The sequence below is a fragment of the Cydia amplana genome, chromosome 14 (assembly GCF_948474715.1).
Source record: "Cydia amplana chromosome 14, ilCydAmpl1.1, whole genome shotgun sequence".
Lineage (NCBI taxonomy): Eukaryota > Metazoa > Arthropoda > Insecta > Lepidoptera > Tortricidae > Cydia > Cydia amplana.
Window position 1 is genome coordinate 14,442,099 of NC_086082.1, and position 22,198 is coordinate 14,464,296.

Here is a 22,198-nt window from a genome sequence, read left to right on the forward strand (position 1 = left end):
ATGTTAATTATAAGATGTAATTTTTTTTAAAGATGTGTTCCGCCGAGTTTGTTGCCGATCCCATATTGGGATACCCTCCTCCAATTGAGGGGGATTTAAATCTTCTCGGGGCAGAGGTGTAGGGTTGGATCCGGTCTACCTAGCTTTATTTGACGTTCATAAGCGCATTGTAATTATGCCTACTTGAATAAACTATCTTTTATATTATCATATCTTAAAATCCAACTATAAATTTAACAACAAAATCAACCATTGAGAGTTGAGGGATTAATGAGAAGCGAATTATTAACAGAGCCACATAAAAAATACAGTTGAATTCTAAACCGGGGAGGCTGCTTGGCATGTTAAATACTTACTTATTTTATTACCTTACTGGCCAATTCATTCGATATGCATATCAAACAATTATATCAAATCATCAAATCAAATTTACGAAACGCAAAGGTATTAGGAAAAATAATTACACAGTGTACAAAACATAGGTGAAATCAGTCGGACGGTCAATCGGAAATGCATCAAAAATGGCTTCCACCGACCGATTGTTCAATAGAATACGAGGGAAATACTGACAGTAGCGGCTATGAAACTACGAATAGGAGTTTATATTATTATTTTATTTAATGTTCCATGTGTATTTGTGTGTCTTAAATAAATTTCCTATTCTTGTACTAGATAAAACAAAACTACGAACTAACTATAAACTTAGCATTCTGGAACCATCCATTATTGAACGAGCGTTAGCGAAGGTCTCCATTTCTGCTTGGGCAAAAATGCTTTCGTATGTCCGGATGTTCTCCTCTACAGGTCGCAATGTAATTCTATACCAATTCTCGTAAAATGTTGTGAGCAGGTTCGATGATTAAATAGATATTTTGTCTATTCTGTTTTTGGGAAATTTTCAAAATGGCGGTGCCATTTATTCAGTTTTAACTTAAGCTCGCGTGGTCTACAGCTCACAGAGTCAGCATAGAACTTTTCGTGGCAAAAATTTGTGCTAGACAAGAAACATCGATAAATCTTTTAATGGAAAATGCTGTCATAAATGCTGTGACCATGATAAAGAAGTAGGTAAATCTTTACTAAACAAAAAGTTAAAAAACAGAAAATAAGTTTTGATTATTTCATTTAAATACGATAGTGATCCATTCACATTGACCGGTTGGTCCTACCCACGTCTCATTATTCACCCTGTATAAAGTACCTATATAAACAAGTACCGCGTAACTTCTGTACCACTCGCTTCAGATGTGCGGAAGAGGTCTACCTCTTAATGTCTACATTAAGAGTATCAATTTAATGGGCGTTGCCTGATTGCTCCCGCCAAATAGGCGGAAAATACTCTTTAAGAACCACTTTTGTATACATTAAACCTGAAATTAACTCTGAAAACGGGCCGTTAGTTCCTGAGCTATTAAAACACTATGGTTAGAGACCGGTAATACATAAAGACTGTTAACCAACACAATTCCTCATCGTTTTAGATGGCGCCGTTAAGAGATCTATAGGCATGTAAAATAAAAGCGCAAAGCCCCCTGAGGAATCTCCTAGGAATTAGGTCCACACAGGCGTGTCTATCATTCTCAAAAAATATGGCTGCGGTCAAATTGCCGTGACCTATATATTTCCATACAAAATACATGAAAAGAGTCGTGACAATTAGACGCAACCATATTCTCAGAGAAAGACCCTTCTCTTGTTGTGTCAGCTTTTTGGTCCGCTTGACAAAGACAGTCCATTCTACAGTTTAGCTTTGCGAGGCAGGAAGTTTCTGCAGCAACGCACAGTTGAGGACTGCCAACCATCAGTGGTGAAGATGGAAATGTTTGTTGCGTAGACGGCGGATATCTGTGTATACCTAGTATTTAGCAGTCTTTATTACTTTCCTGTCTCGGTATGCTATGTCCGCTCAGATAGAATCACAAGGAAACGATTCAGATCTAGCGAATAGGAACTGGCGTTCTATCAATTATAGTGGCCATTAGTGGCCGAACTTCCTAGTGATATAGTGGACGTCTTTAAATGACGGGTGGCATGCAGTTATTATAAAGTTGGTATGTAAGTAATATTAGCGTATGGCATAGCTAGGGATATGTACAGTCGATGGCGATAATATGTTTCACAACGGAAATCGCACAAATATCTGACACGATCTTATTTGTAGAGCCATAAGAGCGTGTCACATATTTTTGCGGCCTCCGAAGTATAACATATTATTGCAGGTGATTGTATGTAAACGTTCAATACTTACCACGGTATATATGTACGTATGGTGGCATGGCGGTTGTCAGATATAAGTATAAGTACCTAAGTACCGTTTGGATTCAAACTACGCCAGCATTATTGCTGCAGCATTGCGGTACGACATTACTGCCGACTGCGATACTGTCGCAAATGCCAAAACACCGGACCATCGAAACTGATAAGGATAAAGTACAAAAAAGTCCGTTTATTTTGCATAAACTAAGTCATACTAAAAAGTCTTTGTTTTTTCCGATTTTTTTTGTTAACTACCCATAGTATATATCTATGCTTTTATTTGGCTTTATCCAAGTATTTTTAAACCACTTTCCGCTCTAAAACGCTTTGCATAATATAATTATATACTAAATCTACGGCTTGTACGGGTTGCGACATCGTTACGTCTTTCATTGTGGCTAACTTTATCACATTAATCGTATTTACTGACAATAGTGGGCTAAATGCTGGGCAGTCTGCCATTGCCATCTTCAATCACTTCTTTGAATTCAATGATTTAATTCGGATGTGAGATCTGGGGCATATCTTCTACTTTTTTGAAGTGAAAACTTCTTTAGCGGCGCTGCATGTGCACTTTTTGAGGTGGGGAAAAAATGTAAAACTCGAGACAGCGTAGTTGCTAAGCGGGCGAGGTGTTCAAAATTACTTTGACGCGCTCTTATTCTTTTAAAGTCTCGTCAAGATCATTTTGAACACCTCGCCCGTTAAGCAATTATTGCTGCTGACTGTACCAAAGCTGTAGTTGGTCCCAACTTGCATAACCTAACTCAATTTTAAGACTTAGTGTTGAAAGTGAGACGAAAATTCTAGGAGAATTGGTTACATCCCAGTAATTGTCGAAGTTGCACAATGATTTGTCGACAAGACTTAATTAATCATTCGCATTTTACATTCATTCATAGATCTAATTCCGCTACTTACACACCAAATCCATCAAATTGTTAAACTCTAAAAACGACTTTAATTTTAAAAATATAAGGTTTGAAATCAAATAAATAACAAGGCGTCAAGACTAGGGGCCTATTACCGACCATTTTACCTACTTCCAAATTATGTAACGCGTTTTGTTTTCTAATCAGGCCAATTCGAGTTTTAGTTATTCGATCCGTTTTCGATATGATACTGATCTGTCAATGTCAAAAGTGACGTTTTTGGTTGTAGAAATGTCACTTTTGACACTGAAAGATCAGTATTAGATCGGAAACAGATCGTATTAACTAAAACTCGAATTGGCCTGTAACCATACCGGACTACCTACAAGTTAAATAACTTTATCCGAATCATACGGACATACCTATTTATGAGATTATTATAATTTTTTGAATAATTATTCGCGTTCTGCGTTATTTCGAGTATTATATTATGTGAATTTGTCAAGCGTGGCACTTTCGGATTAACTGTGTGATTCTGATTACGCTAAATAAACATAACTAATATTATATTCATATTAAAATTAAATATCTGGGTAACCGAGCTTTGCTTGGAAAACATAAAAAATCAAAAATGTCCGTTTTCCTAGAGATAAGAACTAGCTAGTTCGATTTTTCGCCCCCGAAAACCTCTTATAGCAAATTTCATCGAAATCGTTAGAGCCGTTTCCGAAATATTTAAATATACAAGAATTGCTCGTTTCAAGGTATGAGATTAAGTGATAATATTTTAGTTATGAATATTTATAATACATATAAGTAAATGTTTAGGTAAATTATTTTTATTCGTGCCACAAAAATCTAAGGGAATCCTCGAACACCGAAATTCGCAAGTTGTGGGCATATATTTCTTTGTTATTCCAATTAAGGCGTAATTAGAGCGACAGAGAAAGATGCCTGCAATTTGTAAAATTCGGTGTTTGCGGTAAGGCTTCTGAAATTTAGTTAAAAAAAACCGGCCAAGAGCGCGTCGGACCACGCATAAAGGAGGATTCCTTACCTTCATACGATACAAACAGCCAATCAAGCAAAAGGCGTAATATCTGGTTGCTACGTATCTACGTACTTTAATACTTTCAACTTTTTTAATCTCGAGGGATTGATTAGTCATTAGATTGTCTAGACAGGCCGCGTAGCCAACGCTCGGAGCCAACGTGCCAATCGCTTACGTTCCGTAGCGATTGAAACGCATTCTGTCACTGTCGTACTAATGAAGAGTGATAGAGAGACACCAAGCGTTTCGTTGCCCAAGCGTAGCGATTGTCAGCTTGGCTAGGCCGGCATACAAATCACCGCAATCAAACTTTTTGTAATATACTCGTAGAAACAAAAATTTGCTACGCCTAGCGCTCATGGGCGTAATAAATGCGTAATAATGAGATAGAGAATATCATTTGCACTTTGATGAATTAGACCAGTTTTAAATGTCATTTTGCGTAAATAAGTAAGTTTCTTATTAGTTTCAAAATAAAACTAATACATGTAGGTAATTCAAATAATCAACCATAATTATCATACATTATTGCCGTTTTATGTTATCGTTACCTATTAATATTTTTTTTAAGTGGAAAAATATTCTAAACTTAATAGTATCGATCGCAGACGTTTCAGCTTGTTAAAAATTAAAAATATTAAATAATACTTTTTTTCTACTCCCGTACTTTTATTTGTCATTTAAAGGGTCGTTCACACACCTTTAAAACCCTACCTTATAGTTGTCAAAACAAGTCTTTAGTCTATGCTCCAAAAAAGAATTTGTGCATACACGCAGTATCTTTTTGGCGATTTTACGATACTTCGCGTAATGACCACTTAAAAAATATTAAACTACCACTAAATAAATACAGTGTTGCCAACCTTATTCTAAATGTCATCTCTGACAAATAAGTGAACCATAGCCATGTTTTTTTTAATTTCATTCATTCATTCATTCTTTTCCCGCCCGTACCCTCCATTTTTGCTACTTCTTGAATTAAAAATATTTATTAAATTTACAATTTTATTCCAAAGTAAGTGCTTGGTTGTAGAAAAAGTATTGTATGCAACGTTGTTTAACTGAGTCAAAAAATACTCGTGGCGTCTTTATTAACGCCACTCGCCTTTTTTGACCCCTCTTAAACAACGGTTGCATAAAATACTATTATGTTATGTAATATCAATAATTTTATTAGGAAGAGCATTTTGATTTTTATCGATATCGATACATTTTACACCTGCACACGTTATTTAATTTTACATTCCTTTAATTATTATTTTTAGCTTAGCAATAAAAAAGTACCATAAATTGACAATCAATAACCATTACGCAATCACGACTGCATATCAATAAACCTCTCAAGCGTAATTATAATCAAAATATCAAACGTTAATAGCTTTTTAAAAGCATGATGTTTTGTGTCCGGGAGCGTTCTGTTTTGTGTAGTGTGCGCGGTGCAACGAGCACCTGTCAAATGAACAATGCTCGTGCAAATAATTTCCATTAACAGTGGATCATCATCACTTATGTAGGAATGGGAGAAAGAGCGAGGCCGCTGCCCGCACCGGCAGTCGCTCCACACGCGCAATTCGACATGGTCAACTGTTCATAATTACCACATTGTCATGGGCGCGAACGAAACGCCGCGCGGAAAAAATCAAAACGTCAACGTCCCCGCGCTTTTCGGAAAGTGAATTTATCGAAACTTGTTTCGTGCCAGTGAATTAACATTTTAACGTGTCGTGAGAGTGAATGTGGTTGCGTAACAGCAGAATTCTACGATGTTGATGGATTTTTATAATTTTGACAAATTATAGTGTATGAATTCTTGGTTGTGCAATGTTGCCCCGGATTTTTAGGTTGGCACCATTGGAATAACGGTCACAGAGTCCGATAATGGCGATCAAATTGCGAATCGACTGCTACTTAATTTAAATGATAATTTATACCAATTTAGTATGTAATATTACTGAGTTATGGCTTGTTTCTTATAGATTTCTTTATGATGGCTTAATAAGTTTTTAAGTAGGAAGGCTAAGTGTTAGGTTCATGGGAGAATGAGTGGAAATCGTCGGAAAAACTTGGGAACTGCGTATCGCTTATGCGCATGCGTAATTGTCACCTTTCATTTAATGCGATAAGACGGTTTGTTGACTCGTTTATTGACCTTTTGACAGGTTATACAGAGATTATTGGTACCTACTTGGGATGTTGATGAACATTTAATTGATATAATTGTAGACGTATCTAACACTGGCATCAGTTTTGTATGTTATGAATAGGGCAATTTGATAACATCAATTGTCAAAAAATTCAAAATATAATGGAATGAAAGACCTTTTAATAGGTCTCTGGGCAGCTAGAGGATAGACGAAACACATGCATTAACTGACTGAAAACGGTACCATAAATTGTTTATAAAGAAGAAAACCGGCCAAGTGCGAGTCGGACTCGCGCACGGAGGGTTCCGCACCATCAACAAAAAATAGAGCAAAACAAGCAAACAAACGGTCACCCATCCAAGTACTGACCCCGCCGCCCGACGTTGCTTAACTTCGGTCAAAAATCACGTTTGTTGTATGGGAGCCCCATTTAAATATTTATTTTATTCTGTTTTTAGTATTTGTTGTTATAGCGGCAACAGAAATACATCATCTGTGCAAATTTCAACTGCCCAGCTATCACGGTTCGTGAGATACAGCCTGGTGACAGACGGACGGACGGACGGACGGACGGACGGACGGACAGCGGAGTCTTAGTAATAGGGTCCCGTTTTTACCCTTTGGGTACGGAACCCTAAAAACGCACGGTTCGTGTTATCATGTAATGTTACTGATTTATATGTAATTAAAAGTGACATTTATGTCGTTTTCCATATGTGCGAATATCTAATAACTTGGTTGCGTGATTTCTTAATAGCTTTATTAAGTATTACGTCTTCAATGTACATACTCTTAAACATGTTTTTTTTAAATTTTTTTTTTTTCATTTATTTATTAACACAAAATATTTACATTCAAAAAATTATGACAGCGAACGAAGCCCTCTGAGGCTTAACTGCCGCTGTAATCGCTCTTATATTTACTCTTAATATATTATATTAAACTATGGAGTATTTCATTTCACGAAGTCGGCATTCATGTCTCTTATAATGAGGTGTTAGAGTCTAGATTCCGATTGCACCCCGTCTTCGTGATATGAGACATTCCTATAAGTCCCTTCTATTCGAGTGTCCCTTGCTAAAATCGCTAAAAAATAAGTAGTATTTATACTTTTTTAACTTTATACTTTGTTCAGCAACTTTTAAAAATTACGAATCCTCTTTTTCATACAAAATAAATATTGCCTTCAATGTACGCTGACATCAGTGTGTTTGACATTGCTCGTCACGCTTTAAACATAACTAAATTTGCAATACATTGCGTCTTAAAATAAACTTTAAAGTGTAATAAAAATCAAAGCATGAGTTATTTTCAAAAGTTGCTGAAGAAATGTTGGTCAGTTTGAGGAGTACAGCCTACAGTTTAATTTATTGCTCTTGTTACAGGAAACATCCTGTATAGTGCCCATTTTTTTATTTCGGGTCAAATTATGGGTGAAAATAGGCGCCGATAAGCGTATGGATTACAGTGAAACCTGGATAATTGCAATCTCAAGGGACCGGCAATTTTTTGTAATTAAACAGGTTTTTCATTTAACCAGGTCGTGCCAATTAACGAGGTTCGAAAAATCGTTGTGCCAATTATAGAGGTTGCGTTCTGACAAATTTCTTTTATGGAGGTATAAATAACCATTGAAAGTAGATTTACAAGCTTACGTTCTGGTCTATACAATATATATTACACTTTTACACTACATTAATTACTACTTTATTTTCTTATAATCATTTGGGTCGCAAAAAAAAACTTGAATTTTAGAAGAAAGTTTTATTGGAATGTAAAAAGATTACTATGTTTTGGGTTTAATCAAAACTATTTCACCGACTACAGTCTGTGATAGACAGGTACCCAATAAATAAATTGAATTCTGGATAAAGATTTAATATAAAAAGGTTATTGCTTTTAAAATATTGTTTTTCTACTCCAGCACTTAAATGTGTCAATTAAATGACTGACAGTGATATCTAAAGCAATGTCATTTGAATGCTTTGTCTATAGGCTCATAAGATGACTGCTAGCAGTCATCTTATGAGTATAATACAACTGCTTTATTTTTTTTAAAGATACAAGTTCCGATCATCTTGATTGAAAGAGGTATGTTTTCATTTACAATAATAACTCTTTTTTTTTTAAATAATAACTCAATTTTTTTTAAATAATAACTCTTTTTTTTTAATAATCTCTTTTTTTTTAATAATAACTCTTTTTTTTTTTTTTTGCTGCAGCTGTCATAGAAAAAGTAATGTATGCAACAGCTCATAATTGGTTCTTAAAATTCGCGGGTCTTTTTTTACAAAACTCGACTACGTCTCGTTTTGTAACTTCGACCCTTGAATTTTAAGAACCCTTATTATATCACTGTTGCATAAACTACTATTCTGCTCTCTACAAGTCTACATTATATCAATTACAGAGGTAATAAGTAAGACTCTTTTCAATAATAGAGGTGCTAAAATAACAGATTTTTTTAGCACAGTGTCAATTATAGAGGTCTCAGTTGCGATGTGGTCAATTACAGAGGCAAAATTACGAAAAGCACTAAAATCTAAATTGCAATTATACAGGTTCCAAAATTTCAATTATAGAGGCCTTTTGGTCTCAAGGGACCGGGACCGGACCTTTGGTTGCAATTATTGAGGTTTTGCACTTATCCAGGTGCCAATTAACCAGGTTTCACTGTATTAACTAATTGATCCTTTTAGAATAAAATGTTAAGTTTATCTTTATTTAAATCAATTTCTCTACAATTACTAAGCGTAATTAACATGTAACAAGTTGATAGTTTCATGCAAAAAAAATCGACCATAGATAATATATAGTGCTGCGCTAATCGAACCGCAATCAATAACACTTTCGTTTTTCTTGAATCGATGATAATGACCACATAGTACTGACCACATAGTCACAATTACATAGTAGCCATTATCTCAAAGATAGATGTTTATCAGTATCCTAGCTATTAGTTATTACGTTCATTTGCATGTCACACGACATAGAAAGTGACTAAACGGTTGATAAACACGTGTTTTAAATAATATTTTACTTGTAGTTAATACCTAATGTTAATAAATATACGGATTATTATAAGATTTACAAGCAATTATCGTAAATATTGCTACAAATTGAACAGAATGAGCAGATTACTTTAGTTTTTTGATGAATAATAGGTACTAAGTATGTTATTAATGTAACATAAGTACCTACTTAAGTATATTTTTAAGACTTATATATTTATTTCTTTAGTATTTTTTGCACAAAAGAAAACATATCGTACAAACGGCGATGAAAAGTCGCTTTCTCAAAACAAAAACAAAAGAAATTAAAACACACACAGTTTAAAAAAACGAATAGGATAACGATAACAATGGGTCTAATTTTAGGAAAAAGTGCGAATAAAAATTGTTGGAATATAATTTACTGTATACTGGCGAGCTTGAGGCCGGTTCTGTCTTAAATAATTGGATACTGTTCTGCTTGATCTTATTTTGATACGACCTTAAGCCAGCGTGCGCCGCTGCTGCACCAATTAGCGTGAACTGCGAACGCTGGCTGGCAATCAGGAATTGTCTTAGAATATAAGGCATCTCGCTTGCACATTGCAGTGCGCGTCAGATGCATGGAGGCCAATTCGAACGTGCTTTTTGATGTCAAAATTATGTTTGGTTATCATTCGCCCGCGCGTCTCGTAATGATCGTAACAATCGTAACAAATTAAGATTAAAACATTATTCAATTGGTAAATCAGAATTGACTTCCTTAACAATAATACATTAGCCGAGTTAATTATAATTATGTAACAGCAGATTTTTGTAAAAGGGAGAGTTTCTCTCGAGTTAACATAATGTTAATGTGTATTATGTATTCGCGATAATCGTGAGCTGTAGGTGCGAGTTCAAGTAACAATGGGTAGTAATGTTTTAAAGAATTGTGTTTTCGTCAAGACATGAAGTTTTTAGTGTGATTCATTTTATTTATTAGCGGTAAATGCGTATTTAGTAATGTTTTAGATGACTGCATTTTTATGGCAGTAAAAAATACCTGCAAAATCTGGGTCGTTCACCTATTTAAGGGGCCCACTGATTATCAGTCCGCCAGAGGACATCAGCCTGTCAGTTAGAACACAAAGTTGACAGTTCCGAACAACTGACAGGTTGATATCGTCCGGCGGACTGATAATCAGTGGGTTCCTTAATGCGGACGGCCGGTCGCCAAAACAAAGAATAAGAATGCCAGGCAACTAACATTGTAATTGCTTAACGTTTGCCTTTATATCATAATAAAAAAGCTATTATAAATATAAATGCCTAAATTGAAGAATAAAGTGGAGTCCAGACGAGAAAATTTTTCGCCAATCTGATTAATTGTCCGATCAAATCAGGACCTGCAGACGCAAACGCCAATTTGGCTCGCCGAATTCAACCGCCGATTATGACCGATATTACCGATAAAATGGGGTGCGGCCGCAAGAATACCAACTTGTGACGCTAGTATTTTCGTTTTGGAGATTTTTTTAACTTAGAGGGCTCAAATATCACCATAAATCTTAAATTGGAGATTGGCGCCAACTATTTTCCTGATCAAATCGGTTGATCTGCCCAGCTCGTCTGGACGCGGTTTAAATGATCTCAATAGATTTATTATGAGGGTAACACTGACAAAGTAGCATTTCAAAATAATTCACAGCAAAACGGCCATGCGTGTGCAAAACGTGCCTTCCTACTTAATTATAAATCAATTGAAGCACTTGGAACGCCAGTAGGAAGCTTTTTTACCACTCGTACTGAGCGACAACTAATTGGTATTTTACATTTAATTGTGTGCGAACACGATATAACCTTAAAAAGAAAATATAGTTTAAATCTTAAGACAGAACGTCGAAATTTGCGTGAATAAAAAAATTGTCTAATTGATTATCAATAGGTTTATATTTCTGTAGAAGGTTGAACAGCAATCGTTAGGTCCTAAATCATGTTTTTATACAATTCTATACATATTTTGTATATGTAAGTATATAAAACAACATCAGTTTGTTTTACATTTCTTTTTATTTGAATACTAGGTATACGTTCTTGTGTAAATACGAATGATGTACATACATGTTTAATTGCAAAACATTATAATGATATGATATGAATATTTAATGTTTAAGACTTTCGCGTTTTGAACACATATTAACTCACATTTATTATGTATAGTCAGTGGTTTGAAAATGTCATGTCTACCCCAAACTTTTTCATACACTTTTCGTTGCACAAATCTCTGTTTTGACATTTTGCTGGGACATCAGTTAGTCGGCAAATAAAGGTAATATAATAAATTTCGCGATAGACCCGTTTATAAATGTGAGTTAGTATGAATATTGAACCAAGAAAAATTTAAATATAAAATGTCATTCGTCGTTAGCATTTTGATCGGCACTTTGACAAATTGCGATCGACGTGATCAATCAACATCAACAGTTGATTATCGATTATGTAATCGTAATAAATCGTTTTAGCAATTGCCGTTGCAATGCTAATATGTACTCGTACCTAAAGATTTACGATTGAACTGTGCTACTTTTGTGGAAAATATCTAACGAAACCGCCTAAAAATCAAATAAAATTTGCAAATGAAATTAGCAAGTAACTTTCACGATATTTTCTACTATTTGCTCCATCATTGATATAAAGTAATTCATGCCTAAATTCAAGCCAAATATTTTGACTAGGTGTAGAGTTTGTGAATTTAGTGTTCGTACAGTTAGGGCGTGCAGAGCTCATTTAGACATTTAGAACTCGCATACTAGTTTCATTACATTGCGTCATTTGATCGGTCGGCTGAATTGATGGAGCTTCAATGGTCTGCAACGTAAATAAAATCAAAAGTATACGAGTTCGCGCGCCGTCTAAATGAGCCCTTAGAAGTTTGGCTCTGCGGAAGATTCGACAAATTTTTAACAGTACGAGCCATATGGCCTCGTCTTGGCAATATTTTACATGAAAATGTTTTTGGTGGGATATTTATATCGTATGTTAATTCCATACTCGCATATTTATAGGACAAATTTACAAACAGAATCAGTAAATTAGGTTAAACAGCCATAACTCACCTCTGAAGTTGGTCGCATTGGATTCGGACACGATCTCATTTATAATCGTTACGCAATCGGATCGCAACGAGAACAACTAATCACGTTAACCCCTTCTTTTTAGGTGACTACGATTTTCTGTGCTCTTTCTTAGCAGTGACAGTTAAATAACGAATCTGTGCTTCAAACGACTTTCAATGTGATGCCAATGCTCTTAGCAAATTAAAAATAAACTAATGTGATGATGCCAAAAGCGCGTCCCAAAGATGACAATGACAGCTGCAACGCTATCGCCCGCCTGATCAAAGATCTCTGCAGTTGCTCAGAAAACGGAGCCTGGTCTCCCGAAATGACCCCAGATAAAAGAAAAGGGCCCTTCCTTAAAAGCGAACTCACAAACATGTCTGCCATGCGACGAAGAATCATGACACTGGCCAAAAGAAAACATAGAGACGCTATCCCTGAACCGCCGAAACTAAACAAAGACAACCCTTTAGAAAAAAGTACTGACACGCTCACTTCAAACCTAGTTAACACTACACTAAGCTCCCAAAATAGTACTTTACGAAGGAATATCGACAATTTTCTTTTGTCCCGCCGAATGTTCGCGCTAGAAGAAGATATATATGAAAAACCAATACAACATAGCTTGAAAAATTCCTCTTGCGGCGAAAACTGGTCGCTAAGCAAAGCGTGGAAAAACAACAACACGGATTTCTTCAATCGCTCGCCTACCCTCGATTCTCGTCTAATCGAGCGCAACCGAGGCTACCTGGAACGGATAGATGAGGTGCCTCGTAAGAAGAAAAGAGACAGAAAAATTAAAGAGCAACTGCGTTACGATAGGAATATTAAGCGTCACATTCGGATACGTGTGATGCTGTCTTTGAGAATGCGACGGTATATGAAGAAGCGTCTAAGGAAGACTTATATACAGAATACGAATATACCCCCACGTCGGTTTCCCCGTGGGACGTCTCTGACGTCAAGTTTCGGGACGCGGTCATATAAGAGTGTGATGACAGATAAACTGGGGGATGGGGCTGTGGTGTTCGACATCCATGAGGCTCGGAATACGACTATGGAACTGTGTCATGACTATGAAGACGACCTCGACACGCTGGAGATCGCTTTACGCGCCGGGAATTTTAGGTAAATATTTGAACTGCTAAAGTATAGGTACCACCTGTGTTGCTTACGAACGCAACTTTTTTTCGAAATAAGTTTGTAAGGCAAGCCATGATATAGATACATAATGGCCTCTCGAAACGTCACCGATACTTTCATGCTATTTGCGGTAGGTACTTACATTGCGATTTTATTCGTTGCTTTTACTGTAGCTAGAAATTGTAAAACCTATTTTGTATTGTTAAAGATTTTTTTTAAATAAAAAAAAAGTAGTTAAACATTCATAGACAAAAACAGAACTCTAAATAGTATGTTAGTCATACATTAATCATCTTGACACATTTTCCACCACAAACACAAAGTAAAGGTCACATTTAGGCATATTAGTTGGAAATCGGACGGAAGCGCCCGCGCAGCCAGCCGTGACGTATTGTCGTCACCCTCGCGTTCACTGACATGATCCATAACGTCATATATCACTATAAAATTATACCTCTCGCGTTGAATGATGGTCCCTATGACAGTTCCTTCAAGTCTCTTTTAGTTGGGATTAATTGAAAAAATATGCTTTGCCGTTTTCAATTACTTAAATATTACATTTTTTAAATAAATTAATGTGCGTAGCTCCCAAAAAATGTATACAAACATTACTACTCCATATAAAAATGAACTGTCATAGAGACCGACATTCGACGCAAGAGTATATAAGTAGATGACATACGACCTTTTGGCGTAGGATGGTGTTATTGACCACGAATATTGCTCTTATTGCGGTCATTTTGGACATATGATTAGTGAATAAATTGTGGCTATTTAAATTGTCTAATATATGTGTATCGATTTCGCCCACATTAGAGAATAATGGCATGTGTAAACTAATAATAAGATACGTCAAACAACATTATTTCAGTTTCAAAATAATATAAACGGCGATTTTAGATTCTGGCTTACGCAAATATTATAATTTTAAGCACACTGTGGTAGAAAAACAAGCTTTTGGAACGCCTAATAGTAGTTAAGTGTTAGTTTTGTATATGGCAAGATGTTTAGATAGGCAATTTTTGAATGGCACATTTTTGATGAAGCTTCAAGCTGCTATGGTTGTGCATGAAAAAGTTTAAATCAAATAAATATACATTTATTTTAAGTAGCTGTTACCTATTGCGTAAATTAAAATTTCCTTATCTGCCACTCTATCGCACGAATATGGAAGAGGTATAGAGGCAGGTAACGAAATATATAGATACCTGATAATTCTTTATTGTCGGGTTCAGTTTTCTTGTAGCACGCAAATATATGTTTTGCTTCAATAGATCAGATATTTATTGGCCTCGAATAATTTAATATTAAATTACTGGCGGATTGAATGTCCAGAGATGTACAAAATGGTTTTAAAAAAGCATTTAAATACAAAATGCAAAATACTTTTCAGATTTACTATTTCAAATGCAAAATACCAAATAGTTTTGCGTTTTATATTTCAAATGCTAAATGCAAAATAGGTATTTTCAAAATACTTTTTCAAAATAAAATACCTTTTGAGCAAATCTCAGATATTTTTATTTATTTTAGGTATTTATCATGAGAAATAGAGACGCAATGCCGAGCCGAACAAAAACGTCTAATATCATGGCATGGCACCTTATGCATGACATTTTGGTCATATTTATCAGTACGCGTATCAATAAATTCTGTTATGGTATTAATAATAGTCCGTCGGTTCCTCTCTCTGCGGCCCTGACCACCGGCAGCTTGGGCCCTGCCCCGCTGCTGGCGGCACCCTAGGTTAGGTTTTTTATAATGTGTTTATAATATTTTTTTATATTATTTTTGTAAGTGTTTTTATATTTTAATTTTATATAAATATTGTAAAAAACCAACCTAAGAAGAGAAATAAATAAAGGAAATAATACTCACTTAAAATAATGTAAAAAACTAGACTAACGAAAAGAGAGCCATGGCTCCATTTTGTGACTTGTGTGGCCATTTATTTCGGTTGATTGTGCATCTAGTTCTTATTTTATTATTATTACACTTTTCTTTTATTAATAACAACTGGACTGGTATTGTTAAAAAGTGAAAAAAAAAACATCAGTTTTTATTTATTACGCTTTTTAACAATACCAGGGGGCCGATTTTTGAATTTCGATCGCTCGATTTCGTCACTCGAAAATCGGTGGAAAACGGCGAGATGCTGATTTTTGAAATACGAGCGATATAAATTGTGAATTTAGTGGTATTGACCACTAGTTTTTGATTCTATTAGTAGAATTTACATGCCTAGTAGTGGAGATATTACTGAACGAAATACACGAAATCGAGCGGTCGAATTTCAAAAATCGGCCTCCTGGCGCTGGCGCCAGGCGCTAGCAGGCGCCTCTATCAGTCAAATTCGGTAATACAAGCGTCATTCGTTCATTTCATTTTGTTTGACTGGTAATGTTGGCTAAACTTAATCACAAAGTATTTTGCATTTTGAAATGAATATTAAAAATGCAAAATACGTCTCGAAAAGTATTTCAAATAAAATACAAAATGGTTTTTACTAAAAGGCATTTAAATGCAAAATACAAAATAGGTATTTTGCATTTTGTATTTGCATTTTAAATAGAAGTATTTCAAATAAATCGCATCTCTGTGAATGTCTATACTTGAGTAAATACCACTATTGATCTTATTTAAAGAATTGTTTTATTTTCGTGCATGTTCAAGTTTCATAAACTACAGAATCACATTACATTATTTACTGGCAAGTTCAAAGCACGCGATAATATGTGCGCAATCATTGCCGAATCGTGATTATTAGTTTACATGGTATTGGGTTGCGTTGCAAATGACCTGTTTTAGCTCAATTTATGTAATAATTTAGCATGTTTTCCACAGCTTTACGTTATTTGTCTAATGATGATACGCCCACGATTCCCGACATATTTAAATAATAGGCACTCGGTAATCTTCTATTGTTGGAACTGCCGGATTATTGGATTTGTATAGGAAATAAAAGCTAATTGCCGCATGGCCAATATCAAGGAAAAATAAACAACTATACTCATGGAAACATTTTGAGGAATGCAAAAACAAAGATTTAGTTACTGGATTACAGCACCCAAAGTCATTTCAAAATTACCTATGTAGTAATTAAACTTTTTTTGCGTTCCTCTAAATTTGTCCTTGAGTGTATTTCTCAATCAAATAGCTATTGCGCTATTTTTTTTAGCTTTTATTGATGGACCATTAATTTAAAGTTGTAATTTGTAATTGTAATAAAATAACAGTTTCATTATGACCTACATCTATATACCTACCATAATAATATAACGCACTGACCGTACCGTTCGGCCAGGCTACGGTACTGACAACTTTATCTTAAGATTGCCTCTCGATCTTTCAATGAATATTAAGTCTTTACACAACAGGATTTAAGTCTATTTTGTAATGAAAAATTCGCGAATTTTATTACAGATCGAGATAAAGATGTATTTTCATTTGAAATTCAATTGATCTTAATTAATAGAGCAGTTTTATGGTTTATGTTGAAGTTATGTTTGTTAAGCGACTCTACTTTTGTAATATTATAATTATATTTTTTTATAGGTAGGTACTACATATATCTAAAAAAAAATATTGAGACAATTTAAACAACAGTTACGGTGGTTTTACATTACTGTATTTTATATATTATATTTTCCCGATTACCTAACAACATGTTTCTAATACTTTATTTAAAATCATAGCTCACCCTTCGTTAATAGACGGTTGTAAAATTAAACTCCATTCATTAAAGTCTATGGTTATTGAAACCTTAACTTACTTAACTTACCAAAAGTGTAAAGTATTGTCTTTGTAATATTTATGTTTTTCTTACTACTAGTCATTCACTAGCAGTTTTATTTTTACACGAATAGTTTGACAACTGTTTGCACTGATTCAAAATGGATGTTATTTTAAGGACGTACGTATTCCACAATTTAATTAGACCATCGCTTTTATATAGATGTAAATAGAAAAACCGCTTTAAGTTTTGGCGACATGTATACTATTGCAAAATAATTGATTGATCATCGAAATAACACAAGCATTTAAAGATTTTATTTTAAAATATGGCTCGCGATATTTCACAGCGTACAGCGCCATCTACCGTCCGGTAGCGGAAGTAAGTGAAAACATGCCTTGTAACTGTCGAGTTACCGTGTTAGTTCACTACTTCAAGCACAGATGGCGCTAAACTTAAGAAATGTTAAACGCGCGTTGATGTTCTTTATTCGTCGTAGGATTTTTTACAGCATTGTATCGCTACGTTACCTTTGTTTGCCATATTGAGAAAGGATCCTCAACACAAATATTTTGGCAAACACATATAGTAATGTGTATTGATAGCTTAATTTTTTTTTACTTTTTAGGCGCGTCATTTCTATGTCAAAATCAATTTGAACAACCCGCTATTGATTTTATTCCCTGTGGGTAGATGTTTATTTATTTCGCAGTGGTCCTAAGCAAAAAATAAATTTAGTCGAGTAGTTAATAGTCAACAAACACTAATCTAAACAATATCTTTGTTACCAGGAGCGGTCGCCTAGCTGTCGAGGGCTGGTGGTGTGGTCGCGCGATGCCGCACGCGCACGGGCGTGCCAACAACGGCGCGCTCGCACTCCACTACGCGGCGGCGCGCGGATGCTTAGACTGCGTGCGTCTGCTGGCTAATACCACGCCTGATGTCTCGTAAGTACTCTTTTATAATAAGATTGGTCCACTACAGATACTTTCTAGGTGACCGATCCAGGGATGTAACATATCTTATTAAATTATTAAAAGAAACTCCGAGTCTTGCGTGAGGACAGCGCCTAACGTAACTTCGATTGCGTCCTTTTGCAAATCTCACTGATGTCTCGACTGCGTGCGTCTGCTGGCTAATACGACGCTTCACGTCTCGAAAGTACACATATTTAAGTATTTAAGTAAATAAAATAGCTTTAACAAATTATGGAAGTGAAATGCTCTAAAACGTTTGCGTGAGGATAGTGCCTATTGTATCTTTGATTGCGTCTGTTTACAAATCAAAATCTCATCGAAGAAATTCACTTTTGCTTGAGAACAGCGCCTATTATAACCTCTATAGCGTCCACTTACATACCAATACCGCGGCAATTATAATGACCATAAGCAAGACAGCTTAGCGTCCTCGCTAGTCGTAAATACAACTCTAAAAATATCCAATACATAGAAAATACAACTATACAAATACAACATATTTAACGGATACATCTGTATGTATATCTCTAGCTATTGCTACGCTACAATGCTCGTACAAACAGTAACACTCTTAACTGTCCACACCTTATGCTTTTTGTAATAAGGTTTACGAACTGTCAGTTAACCTTAACAGTGTGGGCGATAGTACTATTCCCTGTTCTTTGGCGTATGGCGGAAATATAATTAGGAGTTTAATCGTGCATGCAGATAAATCTTTACATCAGTACAACTGGAGTGTGATGTGATGTGTTGTTATTAGTGCAACACGCCACTGAGCTCGTAATTTCCTGTTTTTACAATTAGCAATTGATTTCATAACACAAGTCAATGCATTGATAAATATCATCTTATTTTAGTTCCTGTTTATAAGTGTGTGTGTGTGTGTGTGTGTGTGTGTCTACACAAAGTAGTAGGCCTATACGAATTTTAAAACTCCCTTTTTGATTTTGACTTTGACATGACTCGAAATGCCTACCTCGTGCACCATTAAGCAAGTGATTTCTACAAAGATCCTATAATCCGTTTTAAACGAACACTAAGATTATAGCAGCAGTTTTGTGCGGTTATCCTAATTAAGTAGCTAACTTCTTCATAATATTTTTCCCTAGAGACGCGGCGCGCACTCTGTTGCACTCCATGCAAGAAATGCGTTAACGCACATTCCAACCTGTATGTTTGTTTTCAAATTTCTGCAACTCACGCAAACAATAGTATTCCTGTCTTTCCGACTTTTACAGTTGTACTTGTATATACTATACTGGTACCTATGGGTAAAATACAATTATAAATAAGTGCATAACTAAGTTTACTCAGACAGTTTGATATTTTCAAAGCAACACTAGAATTTTACTTGAGGTTAACTGCACTTTTATAACACATAAAACACTGATCATATTTTTTTTCAAGGGAGAGATTTATTGTTTTTCCAAGTTTGTGCAAAGTTAGCGTGGTCAGAGCCTATCTTAGCCACTTTATCCCCGCTCTACAAGAAGCGCATTAGCAGTTTTTGCATCCATAACTGTGCAACACGATCACGTAACGGGCAGCATGCAGCCTGGCTGGCTCTAATTAGCTGCATCTACGATTGGCTGATTGCATCTGGCGGAAATTATTGCTTTGTCAGATATTTAGACAGATAGAGAGCTTAAATATGTATCTGTAGGTTCTGCTTCCTTGCAATCGTGTAAGATGTTTGTCAATTTTTTTCTGAAATTATAATGGATTTCTGTATGAAGTTAGTAGGTACCTATGTAAATTGAAAAGACAGAATACTATTTATTATATTCACGGTTTGGTAGATAATTATGTCCATGTCCAATGGTTTTCAATGGGACTCTCTGTTCCCTCTATCATAATGTAGGTATCTATCTACTTACCTATATCTCTCTAATCGACATTCACAAAGTTATGTTTGTATCTCCCAACTCGTCTCGTACCCTATATCTTTATATATCTACATGTATCAATCTACATAATTTTATATCTATCTAATCGACATTTACAGATTAGCATTTGTATCGCCGAAATCGTTATAAATTACTGCACCAATGTGTTTTATGTAAAGGACATATTAAATTATTTTAACCTATAGCCGCCCAGACGTCAAAACTTGCCAATTAAAATATAATTTTAACTTGTCAAAAGAAAGATTCAAATTAGACCATTCTAATAATGTTATTAGAATGGTTATGTAACAGGAGACCTTTTTATAGGTCTCTACGCGGCTAGAGGTTAAAACAAATGCATTAACATCTACCCAATCTTGTCTTTCTTTAATATTAACATCAATACAATCTAATCATCATGACATCTCAGGAATCTCTAGCATAAGTGGACATTAGTTACATACCTATCAATCATTTCACGATGCACCTGTTGTGATTCGGATCGGACCGTTATTGTACATCAAAACGGGGCTAGTCTATTACATTAACGAGTCCGTATTGAGCACGAATCATTGCGAATTAATGTCATAGCAATACAGTTTACCACTTTGACTTTGACTGGTATTCCCAGTTTTTTAGGTTAAGTTACGTGGTGTCCATGCATCACTGTAGCAAAAACTACTTTTTCTCCAATATGCTCGGAAATGTTCACTTTATTGTAGCAAAAATAGAACGGGAAGTTCTTCCTTAATGTCAAACTCAAATTAAAAAAAATCAGACTATCGCTGTCCTGTTCTAGTGGACGGGAAGTAAAAAACAATACAGTAATAACTTATTACTGTAGTGTTTTTTACTTTTTAAAAATAAAAAACACAAACAGCCAATTATTGTAGCCGCCGGCCGCGTCTACACGACCCGATCAGCTATCATTTCAAGCTATAGGATAGAGTGAGATAGTATGATAAACGATCTTACAAGACCGTCGTGCTCGTGTATGATCGTGCGAATACTGCTTAATAAAATCAAAGATTATTGTTATATTTTTTTAAGAATCTCATCCGTGTTCACATATAGCTGGTCAACCAAATCTTGTCAGTAAAAAAGGCGCGAAATTCAAATTTTCTATGGGACGATATCCCTTCGCGCCTACATTTTTCAAATTTGCCGCCTTTTTCTACTGTCAAGATCTGGTTGACCAAGTATAGCTTATATTGCACAATTATTATTTTGTATTGCACAATTATATTCATTGAACGAAAATTGAATGGTACTGAATGGCACAATAAGTTTGTGCCTTTAACTTTTAAAAAATAATTAAAGAGGGAAATTGTTTTTGACATTTTTGATGTGAAGGTTCGATTCGAGTGATGCTTGATGCTCAAATATTTATTGTTTTACTTTATTTCCTCGCATGTTTGGAGAAAAGCACTATATATGCCTCGGCAGGAATAGCAATTCGTGGATTCGTCTTCGTCTTCGAAAAATCGAAACTCATCCACGAATCTAGACACGCGGTAGCGTGTCCAGCCAAGTTCAAAGAAAAAGGAACTGGCGACGCAGCAACCGTGTGTAATATTACACGAACCATTTCGAGCTACTTTTGACCCCTTCATTTACCTTTTCCCGGCCTCTGCAATAATGTACTAATGATTCAATATGCCAAGAAATAATATCTGATGTTAATGAAGAACGGTCCTGGCATCTTAGCAAGGAAAGAACCATGTACCTTAATACTTAATATGTAGTAAGTAAGCAATTTCGTGTGACACTCGTGTAGGTACTCTTTCATTAAATATATTCTGCAGCAGCTTCTTAATGTTAGGTATCATATGGCTACACAAAGAGTTGCTTGCCATGCCATTTTCCCCATTTTTAACACTTTTATATGGGCTATTTTATTTAAAGTTGTCCATTTTTTTTAATTTGTAAATTTCTATGTTATTCCTACTCAAAATCACGAGCTCTTTATATCGTAATAGGAGAAAAAAGTGTGCCAAGGTTTTTATTTCCATTCCGTTACCATTTTTCATAGACTTTGTATGGTG

The 22,198-nt window shown here is 35.3% G+C and overlaps 2 protein-coding genes across 2 annotated transcripts in view; both read left to right on the plus strand.

The window, feature by feature from the left end:
- The window catches only part of LOC134654231 (espin), a 194,352-nt gene that overhangs the window by 90,476 nt on the left and 81,678 nt on the right, over positions 1-22,198 (plus strand). The window contains exon 2 of the mRNA XM_063509701.1: positions 18,082-18,237. Coding sequence (XP_063365771.1) covers positions 18,082-18,237 — 156 coding nt within the window. The remainder of the gene's footprint in view (positions 1-18,081; positions 18,238-22,198) is intronic.
- On the plus strand, positions 12,389-13,550 carry LOC134654210 (uncharacterized). Its single transcript, XM_063509675.1, has one exon. The coding sequence runs from the start codon at positions 12,632-12,634 to the stop codon at positions 13,544-13,546; it is 915 nt and encodes a 304-aa protein (XP_063365745.1). The 5' UTR covers positions 12,389-12,631; the 3' UTR covers positions 13,547-13,550.

Coding starts and splice junctions, on each gene's coding strand:
- LOC134654210 (XM_063509675.1), top strand. CDS start 12,632: ATGATGCCAAAAGCGCGTCCCAAAGATGACAATGACAGCTGCAACGCT.